The sequence below is a fragment of the Schistocerca gregaria genome, chromosome 6, assembly GCF_023897955.1.
Source record: "Schistocerca gregaria isolate iqSchGreg1 chromosome 6, iqSchGreg1.2, whole genome shotgun sequence".
NCBI classification, from domain to species: domain Eukaryota; kingdom Metazoa; phylum Arthropoda; class Insecta; order Orthoptera; family Acrididae; genus Schistocerca; species Schistocerca gregaria.
This window is the reverse complement of record NC_064925.1, coordinates 312,110,727-312,130,304: the sequence shown is the minus strand read 5'-3', so window position 1 is coordinate 312,130,304 and position 19,578 is coordinate 312,110,727. Positions and strand designations below refer to the sequence as shown.

General features: G+C 47.5%; 1 protein-coding gene across 2 annotated transcripts in view; it reads left to right on the top strand.

The window, feature by feature from the left end:
* The window catches only part of LOC126278385 (probable ATP-dependent RNA helicase DDX27), an 89,740-nt gene extending 70,368 nt beyond the window's left edge, over positions 1-19,372 (top strand). For both annotated transcript variants that reach the window (XM_049978477.1, XM_049978476.1), the window contains exons 14-15: positions 18,834-18,915; positions 19,058-19,372. In XM_049978477.1, coding sequence (XP_049834434.1) covers positions 18,834-18,915; positions 19,058-19,223 — 248 coding nt within the window. In that variant the 3' untranslated portion in view covers positions 19,224-19,372. The remainder of the gene's footprint in view (positions 1-18,833; positions 18,916-19,057) is intronic.
* Positions 19,373-19,578: the final 206 nt, after the last annotated feature.

Genomic DNA, 19,578 nt, shown 5'->3' with positions numbered 1-19,578 from the left:
ACATCAAAAAGAAAATTCTTTACACAATGTATGGAGTCATGTGTGCCATGTGTCAGTTAAGTACAGATACTGATGCCTGACACATGTGATTCCATATATTGTGTGACAATTTTTCATTTTGATGTGCTGATGAAACTGTGCCAAAACTGCATCAACAGAGCCCCCAGGGGCTCAGCATTCATTTGCTGGGTACGGGCTTGGTGACCCCAGGGTCCCTGAGCTGGGGACTGGTAAGTGCCGCCAGTCCCCTGTCACCGTAAGCTCTGGGCATACTTCAACGACCACCGTGCGGTGCGGCGGTGGAATGTTGTGTGTCTCAGGGAGTGAGGATCTTGGCTTGGCCGCCTGGATCGCGAGGATGGAATAAACCTCTATAAACAACCCCTCAATCTCAAGGTGTGCTGCGCGCCGATGAGATGCATGGCTGTTGAGGTGGAACAGTCATTAGCAGGCAACCTCTGGGGAACCTGCCGCACCTCAGTTATATAAGGCTTACCTAGGCACGCGGGGCTCTGTCTAGGTGGACTTCTAGTTCCCTAGCTGCTCTGGGACCGAGATGGATCCTTCGAAATCCTCTTTTCCTCCTCCCAGCGGAAAGGGTGGGCCGCTGGAAGGTTCTAACACCCAGTCTCTGAAGAGGGCTCATGCAGTCAGTCCCCCTGACTGCAGCACCTCTTTGACAAGTGAAGTCTTTAGTAACAGAATGCATTCTGGTACTCAGAATGTGTTTCTCATTGTGAAACGGTAGGACGGTAGTTTTGAGAAGGTTTCGCCCTTCTATATACAGAAGGGTCCGGAGGGCATCTGTGGCTCCTTAAAATCAGTGAAGCGTTTGCGTAATGGGACCTTGCTCGTGGAAACTTCCACTTCCCATAAGCCACTAACCTGCAAGCTGCTAAATGCCTTGGGGAGTATGCCATAGACTCTGAACTGCACAGCACCTTGAATTATAGCAAAGGTGTTGTGACATGCCGGGATCTAGTCGACATTCCCAAAGATGAACTGCAACGTGAGTGGGCTGCGGAAGGTATCGTAGATGTGCAACATATCATGAAGAGGGTTGATGGCAATCTTGTGAAATCCGACTCTTTTATTCTGACCTTCAGCCGCACAACACTTCCAGAACATATTAAAGCTGGCTTCCTTCGCCTTAGTGTGCGCCCTTATTTCCCGTCACCAATGCGCTATTTTAAATGCCAGTGTTTTGGGCATACCACCTTAGGGTGTAAAGGTGAAGCGACTTGTGGCAACTGTGGTAAGGCTGCTCATGAAGGAGTTGGTTGCTCATCTCCAGCCAGATGTATTAATTGCTCTGGGAACCACCCTGTTTGGAGTAGGGACTGCCGAATATTTTTAGAGGAACGCAAAGTCCAGGAAATAAAAACAACCAAGCATATCAACCTCCCACATTTGCTACATCTTTCGCAACCCTGGTTCAGAAGCCTACTCCAAAAGTCGATGCCTCCACGCAGATCGAGGTGGTGAGTGTTGGCACTAACACCTGCAGCTGTCAGTGCACTTGCAATGCAGCCAGTGTTTCGGAGCCGGTAGCCCCTACTCGAACGGCAGACAAGGGTACAGTGGTGAACTTGGGCCAGCCCCTGTCACCTCCAACAGCTGAGGCTGTTCCCAAGCCCAGTGCGCCAATTACCACTCCCACATCAGCTCCCCCAAAGCCCACCAAACCACAGAAAGCTCCTGTACAGCAGCAACACCGGGTCAAATCCCGTGGTAAGCCATCTGACCATGCGGCTGTTGTTTTACGTGAGGCTTCATCTGACTCTTCCCCAGAGTTGATGGAATACGACGTATGTGTGGGGCAATCATCTCGCCCCACACCTGCCACTCCACCTGCTGTGGTCTCCCTGCCCCGTCGGAGAGACAGAATGAAGGTGCTACCCCCAACATAGATGGCTCCCATACTTCAGTGGAACTTGCAAGGGTTCAGGACGCATGTGGAGGAACTTCGTCTCCTCTCTCAGGGTCGACCACTGTGTCTCTGTCTCCAGGAGACTTACTTCCATCCCTCATACTCCCCTGAGCTGCAAGGCTATACACTCTACAAAAAGGACGACCTGTGTGGAGAGAGAGCTAGAGGAGGTGTAGGTATTTTCGTCAGGACGGACTACCACTCCTCGCCTCTCTCGCTTATGACGACTTTACAGGCTGTCGCTGTGTCTGTGCAAGTACGTCATCCATTGACTGTCTGTTCACTTTACTTGCCCCCACATGACGCACTTGATGAAGTGGCCCTCACCGACCTTCTTACACAGCTCCCCCAACCGTTCGTTATTTGTGGTGATTTTAATGCCCACAATGTGCTTTGGGGCTCTGCAATTACCTGCCCCAGGGGTAGAGCAATTGAGAGGCTTCTCCTGTCATCCTGTGCCTACTTGCTCAATGGAGGACAGAGTACTCATTTCTGCACAGCGACTGGGTCGTTCTCGGCCATTGATCTCTCGCTTTGCTCTCCAGCTCTTGCCGCCAGTGCTCACTGGGAAGTGGTCGATGACTTGCATGGCAGTGATCATTTCCCCATCTGGATTCACCTGCCAGATGGCGTGGGCCGCGAAAGGAGACCACCACAATGGGTGCTCAGTGGAGCTAACCGGACACTTTATAGCCAGTTGGCCCAATTCAAACACTGTGCGACTGTTGAGGTGTGGGTGGATCATATTACCGAAACGGTCCACCCTGCCGCTGCCGCATCCATTCCACAGTCCACGGGCCCCCGGAAGAGGCCACCTGTCCCTTGGTGGAGTGCCGAATGCCGCTCTGCAATCAGGACCAGGTGTGCGGCTCTGCGTTGATTCAAGTCTCGGCCGACTGCTGAGAATCTTGCAGTATTTCGGGTGGCAAGGGCAAGGTGTCGCCGCATTATTCGTGAGAGCAAGAAGAGGTCATGGCAACAGTTCCTGAACACCATTAATCGTTCCACCAACAGTTCCATTGTGTGGGAGACCATCAGGAGAATTTCTGGCAGAGGAGGGAGGTGCCCCATAGCTGCTGTAATGAATAACGGCACTCTCCACACGGCTCCGCGAGACATTGCCCAGACTATGGCAGCATATTTTGCCACAGTTACTGCAACAACCAGTCAGGATCCAGGTTTCCAGCGCCATAGGGTCATTGCTGAGAGATGTAGTCTGGACTTCCAGTCCACCTCTCATGAAGTTTACAACTGCCCATTTTCTATGTGGGAGCTGGATTCTGCATTGGCTGGAGCTCGTGACACATCCCCTGGTCAGGACAGGATCCATTACAGTATGCTATGGCACCTCACAATGCGCAACAAAGAACTCCTCCTCGCACTTTTTAATGCAATTTGGGCGTCGGGTCACTTTCCTGACGCGTGGCGTGAGGCAGTTTTAATCCCTTTTTTAAAACCTGGGAAAGACCGCACGAGCCCAAGTAGCTAACATAGTGTTGCCCTCACTAGTTGCATAGGGAAGACCTTGGAGCGGATGGTCAACCGCCGCCTTGTCTGGATGTTAGAATCCCGACAACTCCTTAGTCACTTTCAGTGTGGGTTCAGGAGGTTTCATTCCATCTTCGATAACCTTGCCCTCCTGGAGGTGGCTATACAACAAGCTTTCCTACGCCGTCATCACTTTCTAGGTGTATTTTTTGACATTGAGAAGGCTTACGATACTACTTGCAGGTGTCTCATCCTGGAGCAACTTCACGAATGGGGTTTTCGTGTTTGTCTTCCTCTTTTTATTCAGTCTTTCCTCTCACCACGATATTTTAGATACCGAATTGGTGACGTCCTGTCTGATCGCTTTGAGCAGGAGAACAGTGTCCCTCAGGGTAGCGTTTTAAGTGTGACTCTCTTTGCCATCGCTATTAATAGCATTACGTCCATAGTGAAAAGTCCTGTCCAGTGTACTTTGTTTGTGGATGATTTCTCTTTGCTTTGCTCTTCTTCAAGCCTTGCAATGACAACTCGTTAGTTGCAACTTATGATTAGACGTTTGGATGACTGGGCGTGGAAGAGTGGTTTTAAGTTTTCCATCGAGAAGTCTGTATGTGTTCTTTTTAGCCGTTCTCGTTCGATTTTAACCTTTCCTGAGTTGCGGATGAGGGACACTGTTCTTACTTTTAAAGACACGGTGAGGTTTCTGGGGCTCATTTTTTACTCCAAGCTCACGTGGTTACCTCATCTTAAAGACCTGAAACGGTGGTCACTTAAGGCTTTAAGTATTTTAAAATGTCTTAGCCATAGTACATGGGAAGCTGACAGGACTTGTCTGCTCCAGTTTTACAGGGTGTTTGTGCGATCTCGGATCGATTATGGGTGCACGGTGTATGGGTCTGCGAGGCCTTCTTACTTAAAGATGTTGGACGTTGTGCACCATGAAGGGCTTCGGTTGGCCACTGGGGCGTTCCGAACTAGCCCCATACCAAGCCTCTGTGCAGAGGCTGGTGAGCCGCCACTTCCTATGCGGCGACGGCTACTTACAGTGCGCCAGGCGTATAAAACTTTGTCCATACCGTACACCCCTGCATACCATGCCGTTGCTCAGCCCCCTGTGGCACAGTTATTTCATAACCGGCAACGTGCGACGCAGCCCTATGGGATTCGCGCACAGGATTGCCTCGCTGAGATGTCTATGGCTGGTCTTCGTGTTTTGCGTCGCGGTTGGAGCGGATCTCCACCTTGGCTCCTCCGGAGACCTGAACTTATTTTAGATTTGACTAATTTTAAGAAAGATCGCACACCATATTTTACATTCTAATCTCTGTTTTTTAACATTTTAGAAGTGCATCACAGTTTCACTGTGGTGTACACTGATGGCTCCAAACAGGAGAATTTCCTTGGCTGTTCTGTAGTGTTCCCTGATTACATTACCCAGATTCGCCTCCCTGCTGTATATACCGTTTTCGCAGCGGAGCTCCACCGATCCTGAAGGCACTGGAGCAGATGAATCGTGTTCGGGGCGATCGATTTCTTCTCTGCTCCGATTCTCTTAGTGCCTTACAATCACTGCAGAACCTGTACCCGACTGAGGAGATGGTTCAGCTGATACATAACCAACTGTACTTGCTCCAACGGCAGGGTACGGAAGTATCCTTCTGTTGGGTGCCTGGTCATGTCGGCATATGGGGCAATGAACAGGCCGATCAGGCTGCCAAGGAGGCCTGCAGAGAGCAGGATGTGATCCAGTGTCCTATTCCCCTGCAGTCAGTCATCGCTGCACTCCACAGGAAGTGCATGGAGTTGTGGGAGGACGAATGGCTGGCGGTGACGGCCAATAAACTGCGGTTGATAAAGTCAACCATTCGGCTGTGGCGTTCCTCCTGCCGGTTGCTCAGGTGGGAGGAGGTGGCCGTCACACGTCTTCGGATCGGGCACTGTCCTCTCACACATAGCTTTTTATTACGGCGGGAGGATCCACCGTTTTGTGATGCTTGTGGTGTTCACATCTCTGTCCGGCACATTTTAACAGACTGCATTTTATACCGTGATGCACGGGCAGAAGCACAAGTTGATGGGGATCTGCCTTCTGTTTTAGCTAATTATGAGACGTGTGTGTCTAGGGTTTTTAAGTTTTGTGATGTGTCTGGACTCTGGCCTAAAATTTTAGGCTGTAGGGTTTAGTGTATTGCAGAGTGGATGACTCCTCCCCTTTTTTCCTTGCGGTCAGCCAGCCACTTACATCTGCTACATTGTTTTAGCTTCCTCTATCATTTTCTTCCTGTGTTGTCCATGTTTTACTGCTGACACTCGGCCTCATCCCATGATTTGGTGTGGGTGAGCGCATGTTTTTCAACAATTGTTACCCATGTTTTCTGTTCCGTTTTATATTCCTGTTCTGGGATTTTTCGTGACAACCATCTCACTAAGATACTGAGCGGGCGCTGAAGACCTTGCTGTCGTGCGCCCGAAACCCCTCTTCTACTACTACTACTACTACTACTACTACTGCATCAACAGGAAAGAATTTTTGAACAGCAAGTGACCAGTTATTCTTGTGACCTATTCAGCAGTGGCATAAGTCTCCTCAAGTTTACTGTGTAGTCACAGGCCACTTACTTGACTTCATGTTGCATTGTAAGAATTGGTCAAAATATGCTGATATATCGTGGAACGAATATTGCGCCTGGGATTGCAATGAGTAAAGCTGATGGTATTGTTAAAGGAAGAGGTAATACATTCTTCTTTTACGTAACCACCATTAGTAAATAGGCCTTTACTTAAGGAATAGAGTAGTAGAAATCGTCATCATTCAGTGCTGATGTTCACTCGGATGCAAGTAAAGATGGTGAAATTTTTTAGCAAAATAGTTCCAAAAATTTGTGACATGGCAAGCCATTGGTGGAATTGGAGCTAGTAGGTGACTGATGTCTTTGGATTGTCCTCAAAGTGTGATTTAATGACTGGATTTGCTTCATACAGTTGTAGATATTCAAAGTTACAGCCAGCAGTGACCATTACCTCTTCCTCACATGCAGTCATGATAGGCATCCGGATCAATTTACCCAATAAAGACAGTCAGGATCCATAATATTTATTTAAACTATCTGAATTCATCTCTATGAAGATACTGGCTAATTCTGATTTAGGTTGTCCATAATTCCCCTAAATCGATCCAGGCAAATGCCTGGATGGTTTCTTTGAAACGGCATGACTGATTTCCTTCCCCATCTTTGAAACCATCCTACGTTGTGCTCCATCTCTAATGACTTTGATGCTGACAGGATGTTAAACCCTAATCTTCCTTCCTTCCATCCATGAAGAAGGGCTATATGCAGGTATGTGTACTGTTAATGAGATAATGTCATGAATAGTTCTTGGGTATTCAGCCAGATGTGTCTAAAAGACACAATATTTCAGCAAGGCGACTGCTTGGCATCTTCAGGCATTCCTGATGACAGTGATGTTTTGCTGGTTGCTGTATTTATAGTCCCCAGCTCCTCCAGCCAGTACTCTGGGTGCAGATGTCGTGGGGAGGCATCAGTCAAGGGCCTGCCACTATGCTTTCATGGTGCTCAAGGCTGTGTCTAAAGCCTTGCTTAATTGAAACCTGCTGTCCTTATTTATTAGTCCATCATGCTTTTGGATCTCTATAGCTTCTTTCAGAATACAATCCCAGAAGGTGTAGCATTGTTGCTACAACTTGGTGCTATCTTAATTCATGGTATGTCTGTGGGGGATGCAGGTCTCTGCCTCAGTGGGCTTTGTTGGCTGAATGTTGTCTGTGTTGCATTTATGCTCAGTACATCTCTCCTGCACTGTTCGAATAGTCTGGCCTACATACATTTTTCCACACTGTCAAGTGATACTGTAGACTCCCAGTTTCCAAAGTCCTAGGTCATCCCTGGCTGATCCTAGTATGGTTTTTGTCTTGAATGGTGGGTGGAATACACACTTGATGTTGTATAACCAGTTTTTGCTGGTGTGTTCACGATGAAAGTAATAATCGCCGTCACAACCACTTTATCTTCGTATTCAGCTGGCTGTGGTTGTGGCTTCTTTGGTTTTAAGGGACACTGTATCTGGCAGATGCTGTAACCATTTGTACGGAACAAGGCCTGTAAGTGCTGCATTTCATCTGCTAGACTGACACTGCCTGAGACTTCACGTGCTCTGTTCACTAGAGTGCTTAGGACACCTCACTGTGAAGATGCATGGCAGCTGGAGCCATGCAAGATAAATCTTTATGTGTTCTTTTATGTAGGCAGTGTGACCTAGTGTGCTATGTGATCTTCGTGATGAGCACATCTAAAAATGAAAGTTGACGATTTTCATTTATCGCCATCATGTATTTGATGTTTTGGTGCAATGAATTCAGATGTAGCAGTTGAGATCTTGTAGACAGCCAACTTCATTCTTCTTCAAATGCCTGCATAAACTTATTGGCCACCACTGGTGAGAGTGAGCAGTCCGTCACTACTCTGTCTGCTATCTCATAATAATTTCTGTCAATCAGGAAGTAAGTTGATGTAAGCACAAATTCAAATAGCTTTCTTAGTGCAGGCCCAAACTTTTCTCCTAGGAGGCTTACAGAGTCTCATAGAGGCACCCGTGTCAAAAGAGATACCACATCAATGCTCACCACAGGTCTTCTTGACCTAGCAGCTCCAGAACTTTTAACTAAGTTCTGGAGCTGCTGAACGAAATGTGGGAAAATCTTATGTGGTGCTGGCTCCCTAAGCCTCATAATGGGTAGTAAAGAAGAAAACCTGTGAAAGCAATAATAAGCCTTGTTGTAAGTGAAAGAAAACTGAGAGGACAGGCATGAAAATTCAGTGAAGTGAGGAATTTCCATGGTTAAGGTAAATTATGTGACATGAGTGCCAGAGTAGAAACAAAACACAAACAGTAGAAGATATAATATTGTAAAGAGAGTTCATGAAAATGAAAGATAAGCAGCAGTAGTAAGTAATAATATGAAAAATATCCAAGTGCTAAGTATGTATTGAAATTAGTTCTTTGGAGTTGTGAAGCCGTTATAATGGAGATGAAGTGCAGATTGAGAGAGCCACATAGTGAAACAGAGAGCACAAAAAATCAAGAAATGATGTGCTGTTTGGCTGTAATTAACATGCTACAAAGAGAGTTGTTATTGATTTACAAGCAATGAAATGACTAAGGACTACCACTCATAATACAGAGGAAGCATTGAGCAGGAGACACACAAAACAATTGGGTTTGAGCTTGTGCACTGAGAGAATTTAGTTGAGCAACTGTCTTTTCTATTGTTTCATTTTTCTTTCACAAGCACAAAACATGTTTTGCAATTACAGTTTGATCCTTCTTTACTCTGCATCAGAGTCATTTATTGATTTTTCACTGTAGTACCATGGACCAATTTTATTCGACAACAAATAAATAGTTCTAAGGATTGTATTAAAAGAATGTAACAAGAAATCCAAAACAGAATGTAGAAGTGATTTTTAATTGAGATTTAACATATGTAATGTGGCAAACGTAAAAATGTGTTTAACATTATAAAGGGAGGAGAAACTTAAATTTTTCTGACTGTGAGAACAGTGACCACTGTTATGGATTCCTTTGACATAGCAGCAGAGAAATGTGTGTTGAGAGTGGTGTGTCTAGAGGAATGTCATCATTTCAGACAAGAGATGCTCGTTGAGAGTGATGAACCTAGAGGCATTTCACCATGTCTTCCTTTCAGAGAAGTTCCTGTTTTGTCCACAACATCACAATGGACGCTCCGAGAATGACATTGACATTTGTCATTGTCATTTTGTAGTGTATTTCCATACACAAGCTCACAAAAATTGTTACAAAATTGCTGACATGAGAAGATGTGTATGTGAGTGGGTGAGTTCTGGGGACATGTAAAATATGATTCCCAGTGTTCCAAAGCATCAGAAAAAGACCTGGGAGGAAAATAGTGTCTTCTGACATATAACATATACGAACAGCCCAGAAATGATATCCTACGCAGTAACAGCGTGCCCAGCGGAATCATATAGAAAAATCTGAATAAACAAGTGTGTATTGCACACAGCTGGAGGGTTAAAGCATTGAACGATTTGCGCCTTTTTCTGTTCACATGAGACTCTTTTGTTCTAGTGATCAATAATAGATTGATGCTGGATGAAGGGAAAGTTTATTTCTGTGTTTAATATTGGTAGGTACCATATCAGGTCCAGTGACCTTTATGCTATGAAGGGCCTTTGAGTGTTTATTAATTCCAGCCCCAAGTATTTCTCTATGTTATAGTCGCATTCCAGTGACATTTAAAAGTAGGATTTGGTTTGTGATTTCCTTCTTCTATTTTGCGGAGTTTCATGGTCAGTAAGTATATGGATGGACTGAGATTCCACATTTTCTGTTTCTGAACTTTTATCTAACTGGGGACTTCTCCTCCCAATGCTGCTTTCAAAATTATAGTCATTTTTTCTTTAATTTTCATTCTTTTTTTCTTATTATATGCTCAGACCACTGAAGTTTTACAGCTAGCTGTACGTTATCAATAGGAACAACTTCTTCCCAGTTGGACTCACTGTCAGTTTTATCCTTCTGATCTTACAGACATTGATTTTGATTATTATTAGTTTGAATTTTATCTACAATAATGATGGAAGCTGAAGAAATGAATTAAAATCTGTTCCATGGGCAGGACTCCTTGCTTACTAGGCAGGTATGCTGGCATTGAGCACTATAGGTAACATAGCTGCATGGACTGTCCTAGTCCAATGCCCTCCCTAACTTCAGTTCACATCTTCAGCTTCTTTTCCCCTTCTTAGATCACTACTATTGTCAAGGCTCTCTGGTATTGGAATAGCATTCCACTGTTGGGCGTAATGGGGAAATCCTGCCTGTACCTGGGATGTAGTTGGTCTATAGATATAATTTAATTAAATTTTCCTTGAGGCATTTGAGGCTCATCTTTATCTACAATAATGTCTCAAGGAAGATATAATTACATCAGATCTATAGATCAGCTATGCCTGAGATACAGGCAGAATTTTCCCATTACTCCTGACACTGGGGTGCTATTCCAATACCAGAGAGCCTCGGCAATAGTGATTATCTAAGAAGAGGAAAAGAAGCTGAAGATGTGAATTGAAGTTTGCATTAGGGAGGGCACTGGACTAAGGTAGTGTGTGCAGCTATGTTAACCATAGTACTGTAATGGTTAGCATAACTATTCATGGGCCATGTAGAGGAATCCCTCCTAACTACCCAGAATCCCAAACCTTTTACCTGATATCGATTCATTGATGACGTCTTTGTGATCTGGACTTAGGGTGAGAACACCCTATCCATGTTCCTACAGAACCTCAACACCTTCCACCCATTCACTTCACCTGGCCCTACTCAACCCAGTAAGCCACCGCCTTCCTTTATGTTGGCTAAATCGGTACTTCTATCCACATCGAACCCACCAACCACCAACAATTCCCCTGCTTCAACAGCTGCCAGTTGTTCCATACCAATAAGTCCCTTCCATACAGCTCCCCCTGCGGGTTCGTGGGTTAGAATAGGCCCGCGGTATTCCTGCCTGTCGTAAGAGGCGACTAAAAGGAGTCTCAAACTTTTCGGCCTTGTATGATTGTCCCCTGTTGGGTTTGACCTCCATCTCTCAAAATTTTCCGAAGAGCGAGCCGATTGGGGGAGGGCGCCTTACTTGGTGCATTGTGTCCATCTTGCGATCAGACCTTTCGCCAGCTTATACAAGGTTGAACTGCAGTGCTGTCCGCTCTCCATCTCTTGGGCATGACTCTTTTTCTGCGTGCAGATAATACCTTGCACTGTGCAGTGCCTCTTTCTGCACCGACAGCGACTATGGACCACATGTTACCTAACATCCAGCACGGTAGCCAGTCCGTTGTGGTGGGGCCGCTATGTACCCTGTTGGTTGTAGCCCCCTGACAACACAGGGATCGCTCTACTGATGCCTGCACCGTTAACTCCCCACGTATGCCAAGGAGTAGATGCCTATCCTCCTGGGGTATCGGGACTCCCAGCAATGGCCATCCTGCCAGGTGGCTCTTGCCGTGGCTGGGTGGCGCCCGTGGGGAGGGCCCTTGGTCGGAGTAGGTGGCATCAGGGCGGATGATCCGTAATGAAGCGTGGTACATCGTCTCTCGCTGGTGGCCAGCCGCCAGCAGTCTCTAAGCGTTCTCGGGCTCAGTTTAACGCTCAAAAGTACGATCTGACAACGTTCCCCTCCCTGGCCACACCGTGGGAGGAACGTAAGTCTCAGGATGGGGAGTCTTTTCTCTCCACAAAGCCTCAGTTCTTCGTCGAGCATTTAGAGGACAAGTTTGGGGAGGTGGAGGGCTTGTCAAAAATGCGCTCTGGGTCAGTCCTGATACAAACGGCACCCTCTGTCCAGTCACGACGGTTACTCGTTTGTGACAAGTTGGGGGATGTTGCCGTTATGATCACACCGCATAAGAGTTTAAATATGGTCCAGGGAGTTATTTACCATAGGGATCTTCTTTTGCAGTTTGATGAAGAGCTGCGCGCCAATTTAGAGCGCCGAGGTGTACATTTTGTCCGGCGCGTTCATCGGGGTCCAAAGGAAAGTCAGATTGCTACCGGTGCCTTCATCTTGGCCTTCGAAGGGGATACATTACCGGAAAGTCAAGGTGATGGTCTACCGATGTGACGTTAAGCCCTATATCCCTCCCCCGATGTGGTGCTTTAAGTGCTGGAAGTTCGGCCATATGTCTTCTTGCTGCACTTCCAGCCTCACATGTCGAGATTGCGGACGCCCATCACATCCCAATACTCCATGTGCCCCGCCTCCCATCTGTGTCAACTGCGGGGAGCACCATTCACCTTGCTCGCCAGACTCCGAATTTTCCAGAAAGAGCGTAAAATCATGGAATACAAGACCCTGGACCGACTAACCTATACTGAGGCCAAGAGGAAACACGACCGACTCCATCCTGTGAGAATGACATCTTCCTACGCTGCTGCTACAACACCTGTGCTAGCCCCATCTGTTTCTCCAATTGTGGCCGGATCGACGAGTAGTAAAACTCCTGCCCCCTCGCCAGTGGGGGGCCCTACCCACCAGATTGCTCCTGCGCCACCTACCTCAGGAGCAACACCATCCCACCCATTGGGGACGTCCGTCCCCACTTCTAAGCCGGAGAAGTGTCCAACTTCTTCGGCTTCTCACGCTCGCAAGGGGTCCCTTGGGTCCCTCCCTTCCCAGGTTTCCGCCAGCGAGAAGCCTGACTACCGACAATGGCGTAAGTGCCCGCAATCAGCTGGTCGTAGGGCTTCACGATCCTCCTCTGTCCTGGAGACTGAATCGGTGAAGCCCTCCCAGCTGATGCGACCCAAGGAACGGCGTGAGAAACCCAAGAAGAGTTCTCAGCCCAAGGAACTCGCGGTGGCAGCCATCCCACCGCAACTTTCCAGCTCTGCATCTGAGGATGCGGTGGAGATTCTGGCGTCCGCTGAGGACCTCGATCTCGCCGGTCCATCAGACGCCATGGAAAGCACTATCACAGGTGCTAAATCGGAGGCAGCAGGTGACCCAGCGGCGTAATCTCCCTTCCCAGTCCCGTCAAGCCTTTCTCAGCCATAGACAACACCATCCTCCAGTGGAACTGCAGCGGTTTCTTCCACCATCTAGCTGAGCTCCGCCAACTTATCAGCCTTCACCCTTTCCTCTGCATTGCTCTGCAGGAAACTTGGTTTCCGGCAATGCGAACCCCCGCCCTCCGTGGCTATCGGGGTTATTATAAGAACCGGGCAGCTTATGAAAGGGTGTCTGGTGACGTCTGCATCTATGTCCTGAACTCTCTTCACAGTGTGTCTGTACCTCTCCACACACCTTTAGAGGCTGTCGCTGTTCGGGTGTGGACGCCACAGGCTGTTACCATCTGCAGTCTTTACCTACCGCCGGATGGTGATGTCGCGCAGCATGTCCTGGCTGCTCTGATAGCTCAATTGCCTCCACCTTTTCTGTTACTGGGCGACTTTAACGCACATAACCATCTGTGGGGTGGGTCAGTGGCAACAGGTCGAGGCGCCATCGTTGAGCATTTATTGGCGCAGCTCGATCTCTCGATCTTAAATGATGGTGCCTTCACACACTGCAGTGTGGCGCATGGCACATACTCCGCCATTGACCTTTCCATCTGTAGCCTTAGCCTCTTACCGTCTGTCCAATGGAGAGTGCATGACGACCTGTGTGGTAGTGACAACTTTCCGATCTTTCTGTCACTGCCACAGCGTCAGTCCTCTGGGTGCCCTAGCAGATGGGCTATGAATCAGGCTGACTGGGACTTGTTCTCCTCCACTGCCGCTATTGAGCCTCTCTCTAATGATGCCATTGATGCAGTGGTTCAATCAGTCACCACCGGCATCATTACTGCCGCCGAATCTGCCATTCCCCGTTCTTCTGGGTCCCTTCGGCGGCGGACTGTGCCTTGGTGGTCGCCTGAGATCGCTGAAGCGATTAAAGCTCGCCGGCGGGCACTCCAGCATCACAAGCGACATCCCTCAATCGACCACCTTATCGCCTTCAAACGGCTGCGTGCGCGAGCCCGCTGCATTATCCGCCAACACAAGCAGGAGTGCTGGGAGCGGTATGTGTCCACCATTGGCCTCCATGTCACTCCAACGCAGGTCTGGGCCAAGATTCGCCGCCTCTATGGCTATCGGACCCCTGTCAGTGTCCCTGCGCTCTCACTGAATGGAGCAGTTTGTACTGACTCTGACGTCATTGCAAACCGCTTGGCAGAGCACTTTGCTATGAATTCCGCTTCTGCCAACTACCCCTTGGGCTTCCGCTCCATTAAGGAGCGGATAGAACGCCGGAGTCTTTCTTTTCGCACTCACCATCCTGAACTGTACAATGTTCCATTCAGTGAGTGGGAATTTCGAAGTGCCCTCGCCGCTTGTCCTGATACCGCTCCTGGGCCAGATAGCATCCACTCTCAGATGCTGAAACACCTTTCAGTGGACTGCCAGCGATGCCTCCTCGATCTTTACAACCGCATTTGGGTCGAGGGTGAGTTTCCGTCGCAATGGCGGGAAAGTCTTGTTGTCCCCATTCTGAAACCAGGAAAGAACCCTTTGGAGGTGGACAGCTACCGTCCCATTAGCCTCACCAACGTTCTTTGCAAGTTGCTTGAACGGATGGTGAGCCGGCACTTGAATTGGGTACTGGAGTCTCGAGGCCTTCTGGCTCCGTCTCAGGGTGGGTTCCGTAAAGGCCGCTCCGCCGCCGACAATCTGGTGAGCCTGAAGTCGGCCATCTGTACTGCCTTTGCCCGCCGTCAGCATCTGGTTGCTGTCTTTTTCGACATGCGGAAGGTGTATGATACGACATGGCATCATCACATCCTTTCTACGCTTCATGGATGGGGTCTTCGGGGCCCTCTGCCGATCTATATCCGCAATTTTCTGTCATATCGTACCTTCCGCGTGCACGTCGCGGCCTCATATAGTTCCTCCCAAGTCCAGGATAACGGTGTGCCACATGGTTTTGTTCTCAGTGTGTGTCTGTTTTTAATAGCTATTAACGGGCTCGCTGCGGCCGTGGGAAATACTGTCTCCACTTCCCTGTATGCTGACGACTTCTGCCTTTACTACAGCTCTATTGGCATTGCAGCTGCTGAACGTCAGCTACAGGGTGCAATTCGCAAGGCGCAGTCTTGGGCTGTAGCACATGGTTTTCAGTTTTCCGCAGCCAAGACCTGCGTTATGCATTTCTGCCGGCGACGCACTGTTCACCCGGAGCCACGGCTTTATCTTGACGGTGAGCTTCTTAAAGTGGTGGAGTCACATAGGTTTTTTGGGATGGTTTTTGATGCCCGGTTTACTTGGCTGCCTCATATTCGGCAGCTTAAACAGGCGTGTTGGTGGCATCTAAATGCTATGTGATGCCTGAGCCACACACAGGTGGGGCGCCGACCGATCTTCTCTCCTACGGCTTTACCAGGCGTTAATCCAGTCCCGTCTGGACTACGGGAGTCTGCCTTATGGCTCAGCATCCCCATCCGCGTTGCGGGTGCTGGACCCAATCCTCCACAGCGGGATACGCCTTGCCACTGGTGCCTTCCGAACCAGCCCTGTGGACAGCATACTTGTGGAGGCAGGTGTCCCTCCACTGCGGTTACGATGCCAACAATTACTGGCTGCTTATGCTGCCCATGTTTTTAGCTTGCCCGGGCATCCAAATTATCGTGTCCTCTTCCTGCAGTCAGTCGTTCATCTGCCAGAACGTCGGCCCCGGTTGGGTTGTCCGATCGCCGTACGTGTCAAACAGCTTCTTTCCGGGCTTGGGTGTTTCCCTGTTCCACCTCCTTTCCGGGCCCCTCTGCGTACACCCCCGTGGTGTGTGCCTCGCCCTTGCCTTCGGCTCGACTTGGCACATGGCCCGAAGGACTCAGTCCCTCCGGAGGCCTTCCGACGCCGCTTTTATTCCATCGTGGCCACGTATCAGGGCTCAGGCATTGTCTACACCGACGGTTCGATGGTTGCTGGTCTAGTCGGTTATGCACTAACTCTAGGGGTCCATTCTGAACAATGTTCGTTGCCGGCTGGCTGCAGTGTTTACACTGCTGAGCTGGTCGCCATCTTTCATGCCCTAGAGTATATCTGCTCCTGCTTAGGTGAGTCCTTCGTTATCTGTAGCGATTCCCTGAGCGGTTTACGAGCTCTCGGCCAGTGTTTCCCTCGTTCTCGTCTGGTGATGGCTATCCAGGAGTCCCTGCATACTCTCGCCCGTAGCGGCAGGTCTGTGGTCTTTGTTTGGACCCCAGACCATGTTGGTATACCCGGCAATGAAACTGTTGACCGCCTGGCGAAAGAGGCCACCAGTGCGCCATCTCTGGAGATTGGCCTCCTGGCGGCTGATTTGCGGGCTGTCTTACGCCGCAAGTTCTCTCGTTTTGGGATGCTGAATGGCGCGGTCTGACCAGCCCTAACAAACTCCGTGCCATCAAGGACATGATGACTGTGTGGCGGTCATCCATGCGAGCCAACCGCTGGGACTCAGTCGTCCTTTGTCGGCTCCGCATTGGCCACACCCGACTCATGCACAGTTATTTACTGTGTCGTGAGGATCCCCCCCTTTGTCGTTGTGGGGCGTCCTTGACGGTGGTACATATTCTGTCGGAGTGCGCCCTTTTAACCGTGCTCAGGCAGACTTTTGCAATGCCTGACACGCTCTCTCCTCTTTTATCAGATGACTTTGCCATGGTGGACTTGGTTTTGTGTTTTATTCGGGCAGGGGGCTTTTATCCTTTAATCTGAGTTTTTTTTTAAAAGTGTTGATTGTGGCTTTTAGCCTCTGCTTTTAAACTGAGTTTTTAAAGTGTTCTTGGTGGTTGGCTTTTCCTCTTTTTTTCTACGGTCGGCCAACCACCGTCACACTGTGTGTTTTAATTTGTTTTGTCTGGTCTCTGTCAGAGTATTTCATGTCCTGTTTCGTCTGCTGTCTTTCCTGTTCTTCGTTTATTCTCTTCGGGTGGTTTTAGTTTTTATGGAACAAGGGACCGATGATGATAGTAGTCTGGTCCCTTTAATCCCACAAACCAACCGACCAACCTTCCATACAGCCTAGAAACCCTGGTTGTCACATACACAGTGACGAACAGTCCCTCTCCAAATTTGCCAAGGGCCTCACTGAGGCCTCCATAGACTGAAATCCCCCCCCCCCCCCCCCCTCCCAGCTTTGTCCCATAACAGATCTCCCATATCTCACCTCCCACATATCCATTATCTGGCCACAAAAGTGCTCTCCCCTCTTGAATCAGTAACATCCAGGACTGGAGCAACTGAATCATATTCTCCACTAGGGTTTCAACTACCTCTTATCATGCCCTGAGGAGTATTCCCCCCACCTCTCCCACAGTGATATTCTGCTGCCAACCCAATGGACATAATATCCTTGTCCATACCTACTCAACATCTGCTCCCAACCTCTTGCCTCATGGCTGTTGACAATAATGCAAGATCTGTCCCATACATTTTCTACCACCACCTACTCCAATCCTGTCAGGCATCTTGTACCACATCAAAGTTAGAACTACCAGTGAAAGAAGCTATGTAATCTAAAAACTAAACTGCAACCACTGTGCTACTTTCTTTTTGGGCATGACGACTAACAAGGTGTATGTTTGCATGAATGGTCACTGCCAAACTGTGGCCAAGAGACAGCTGGACCGCCCAATTGCTGAACATACTGCCCAATACAATGTATGCCATCAGGATTCTTCCTACCAACACCAGCTTTTCTGAATTGTGCTGGAGAGCTCTGCCTACAACATATCCTTTGTTTCCATAACTGCTCTAGACCCAAATTCGTAAGTCCCTGCCGTCCACCCACCTATCCCCTTCCCTGTTCCCACTTGAGCACTACACATTCCTTCTTTCCAACCAGTGTACTTATTTCCCCCCTTCTCTACTCCCCCCCTCCCCTTTCTCTGCCAGCACAGCCTCGAAGCACGGCACTTAGCAGCTCTGTCCTGTCCCCACCATGTCCAAGCAAGTTTTCAGAGGCAGCACAACATCTTCCCCAACTTCTGTCCTACCTCATTCCACTTTCTCACCACCATCTCCACCCCAGTAGATTTCTGCTTACATCAGACACAATCATGTTCCATTGACTGGGGGCAATGGCCACTTGTGTGTGTGTGTGTGTGGGTGTGTGTGTGTGTGTGTGTGTGTGTGTGTGTGTGTGTGTGTGTGAGTTGTGCTTTATTTTAGAAGAAAGACTTTGTCCAAAAGCTTAGATATTTTCGGAGTCTTTTTCATTGTGCTTGCATATGTACACTTCTTCTATGTGGTGAGTAGCAGTCTATCATTTCCATATTGCTGTTATTCCTTGCTGGTCTTTCTATTATTTTTCTTTGCAATATTAATTAGTTTTCAGAGATATAAATTCATCCCTTGTTTGTCACTTTTGGATATTACTACATGGAAAGCCAGTTATACACAGCAGTTTGTATCACTGGGACTTTATTTTGCCCAAGTCGTTTAACATGATCTGAAACTGATCCACAGCCTTTGAAGATCACCTTTCCTCATAAACTCTAAGTTGGCCTTGTTGTCATCAGTTGGCTCCAGTAGATGTTTAGGAATGGAACTACTACAGTGATGTCAACAAATTTAGCCACCGACGTAATTTCACAGCGAAGGCAACACATTTAGATTATAAGAAATAATGAAGGGAGCTATATTATGTTGATAGCAGAGAATTTTATGAGAGAGCGCTAAAGAAATGCACCTTATACACTTTGATTAAAAAGTGAATTGTATATTTTATGTAATTTGTTAAGTTCTGAATTTATTGAAAATACAATTACAATAATCATATGGGAATAAATATTGTGTGTCCGTAAGCACTTTGTCAACAGCTGAATTTTGTTATATTTAGGTTTCTCAAAACGTAAAAAATCATCATTTGCTGAAGACCTGACAGATGTCAGCAGGAAAGGAGCCAAACGATTACGTTACGAGTAAGTATCCTTGTTTGCCACACTTTTTTTTTTACCAATTCTGGCTGTTTTTCCAATCTTGTTACTGTAATTACACATTGATAATTATGTATAGTGACAGTTAAATTAAATTTGAACATACCACTATTGCTATTTTTTCTAGAGCTAACTTCCAGAAGAAAATGGACAAACTGAATAAAAAGAAACCTGGCAAAGTATTTGGTCAGATGAAACAAAAGAAAAGCGGCACAAAACCAGGACTGGGAGCAAAGAATAGCAAAACAGGAATGTTTGGAAAAAATAAAAAGAAGAAAAATATGAACAGATGACATGTGTTCAGCTATTCTAGAAAGTGAACATGAACATTGTTAAGATATGTTGTGACAAAACTTCTCAGTTGTATCAACTGCAAAAGAAAAAGAATGTTACAATTATTACAAAGACCTGTACACAATACATATACTTTTTTCCCTTTCAATAGTTTTTTTTTTATTATTATAAGGTATGCAGTAATATATTGCAGTTCTTCTGTTTTCCGACCAATAATTATTTATTTTACTTTGAGAACATAAGATTACCAGTACTAAGAACTTTAAACTATGTTGTTTGATGTTGTGGGATCAGTATTTTGAAAGAAAGTACATATTTCTTCCCCTCTCCCCACCTGGGATGTAACATCTGTAG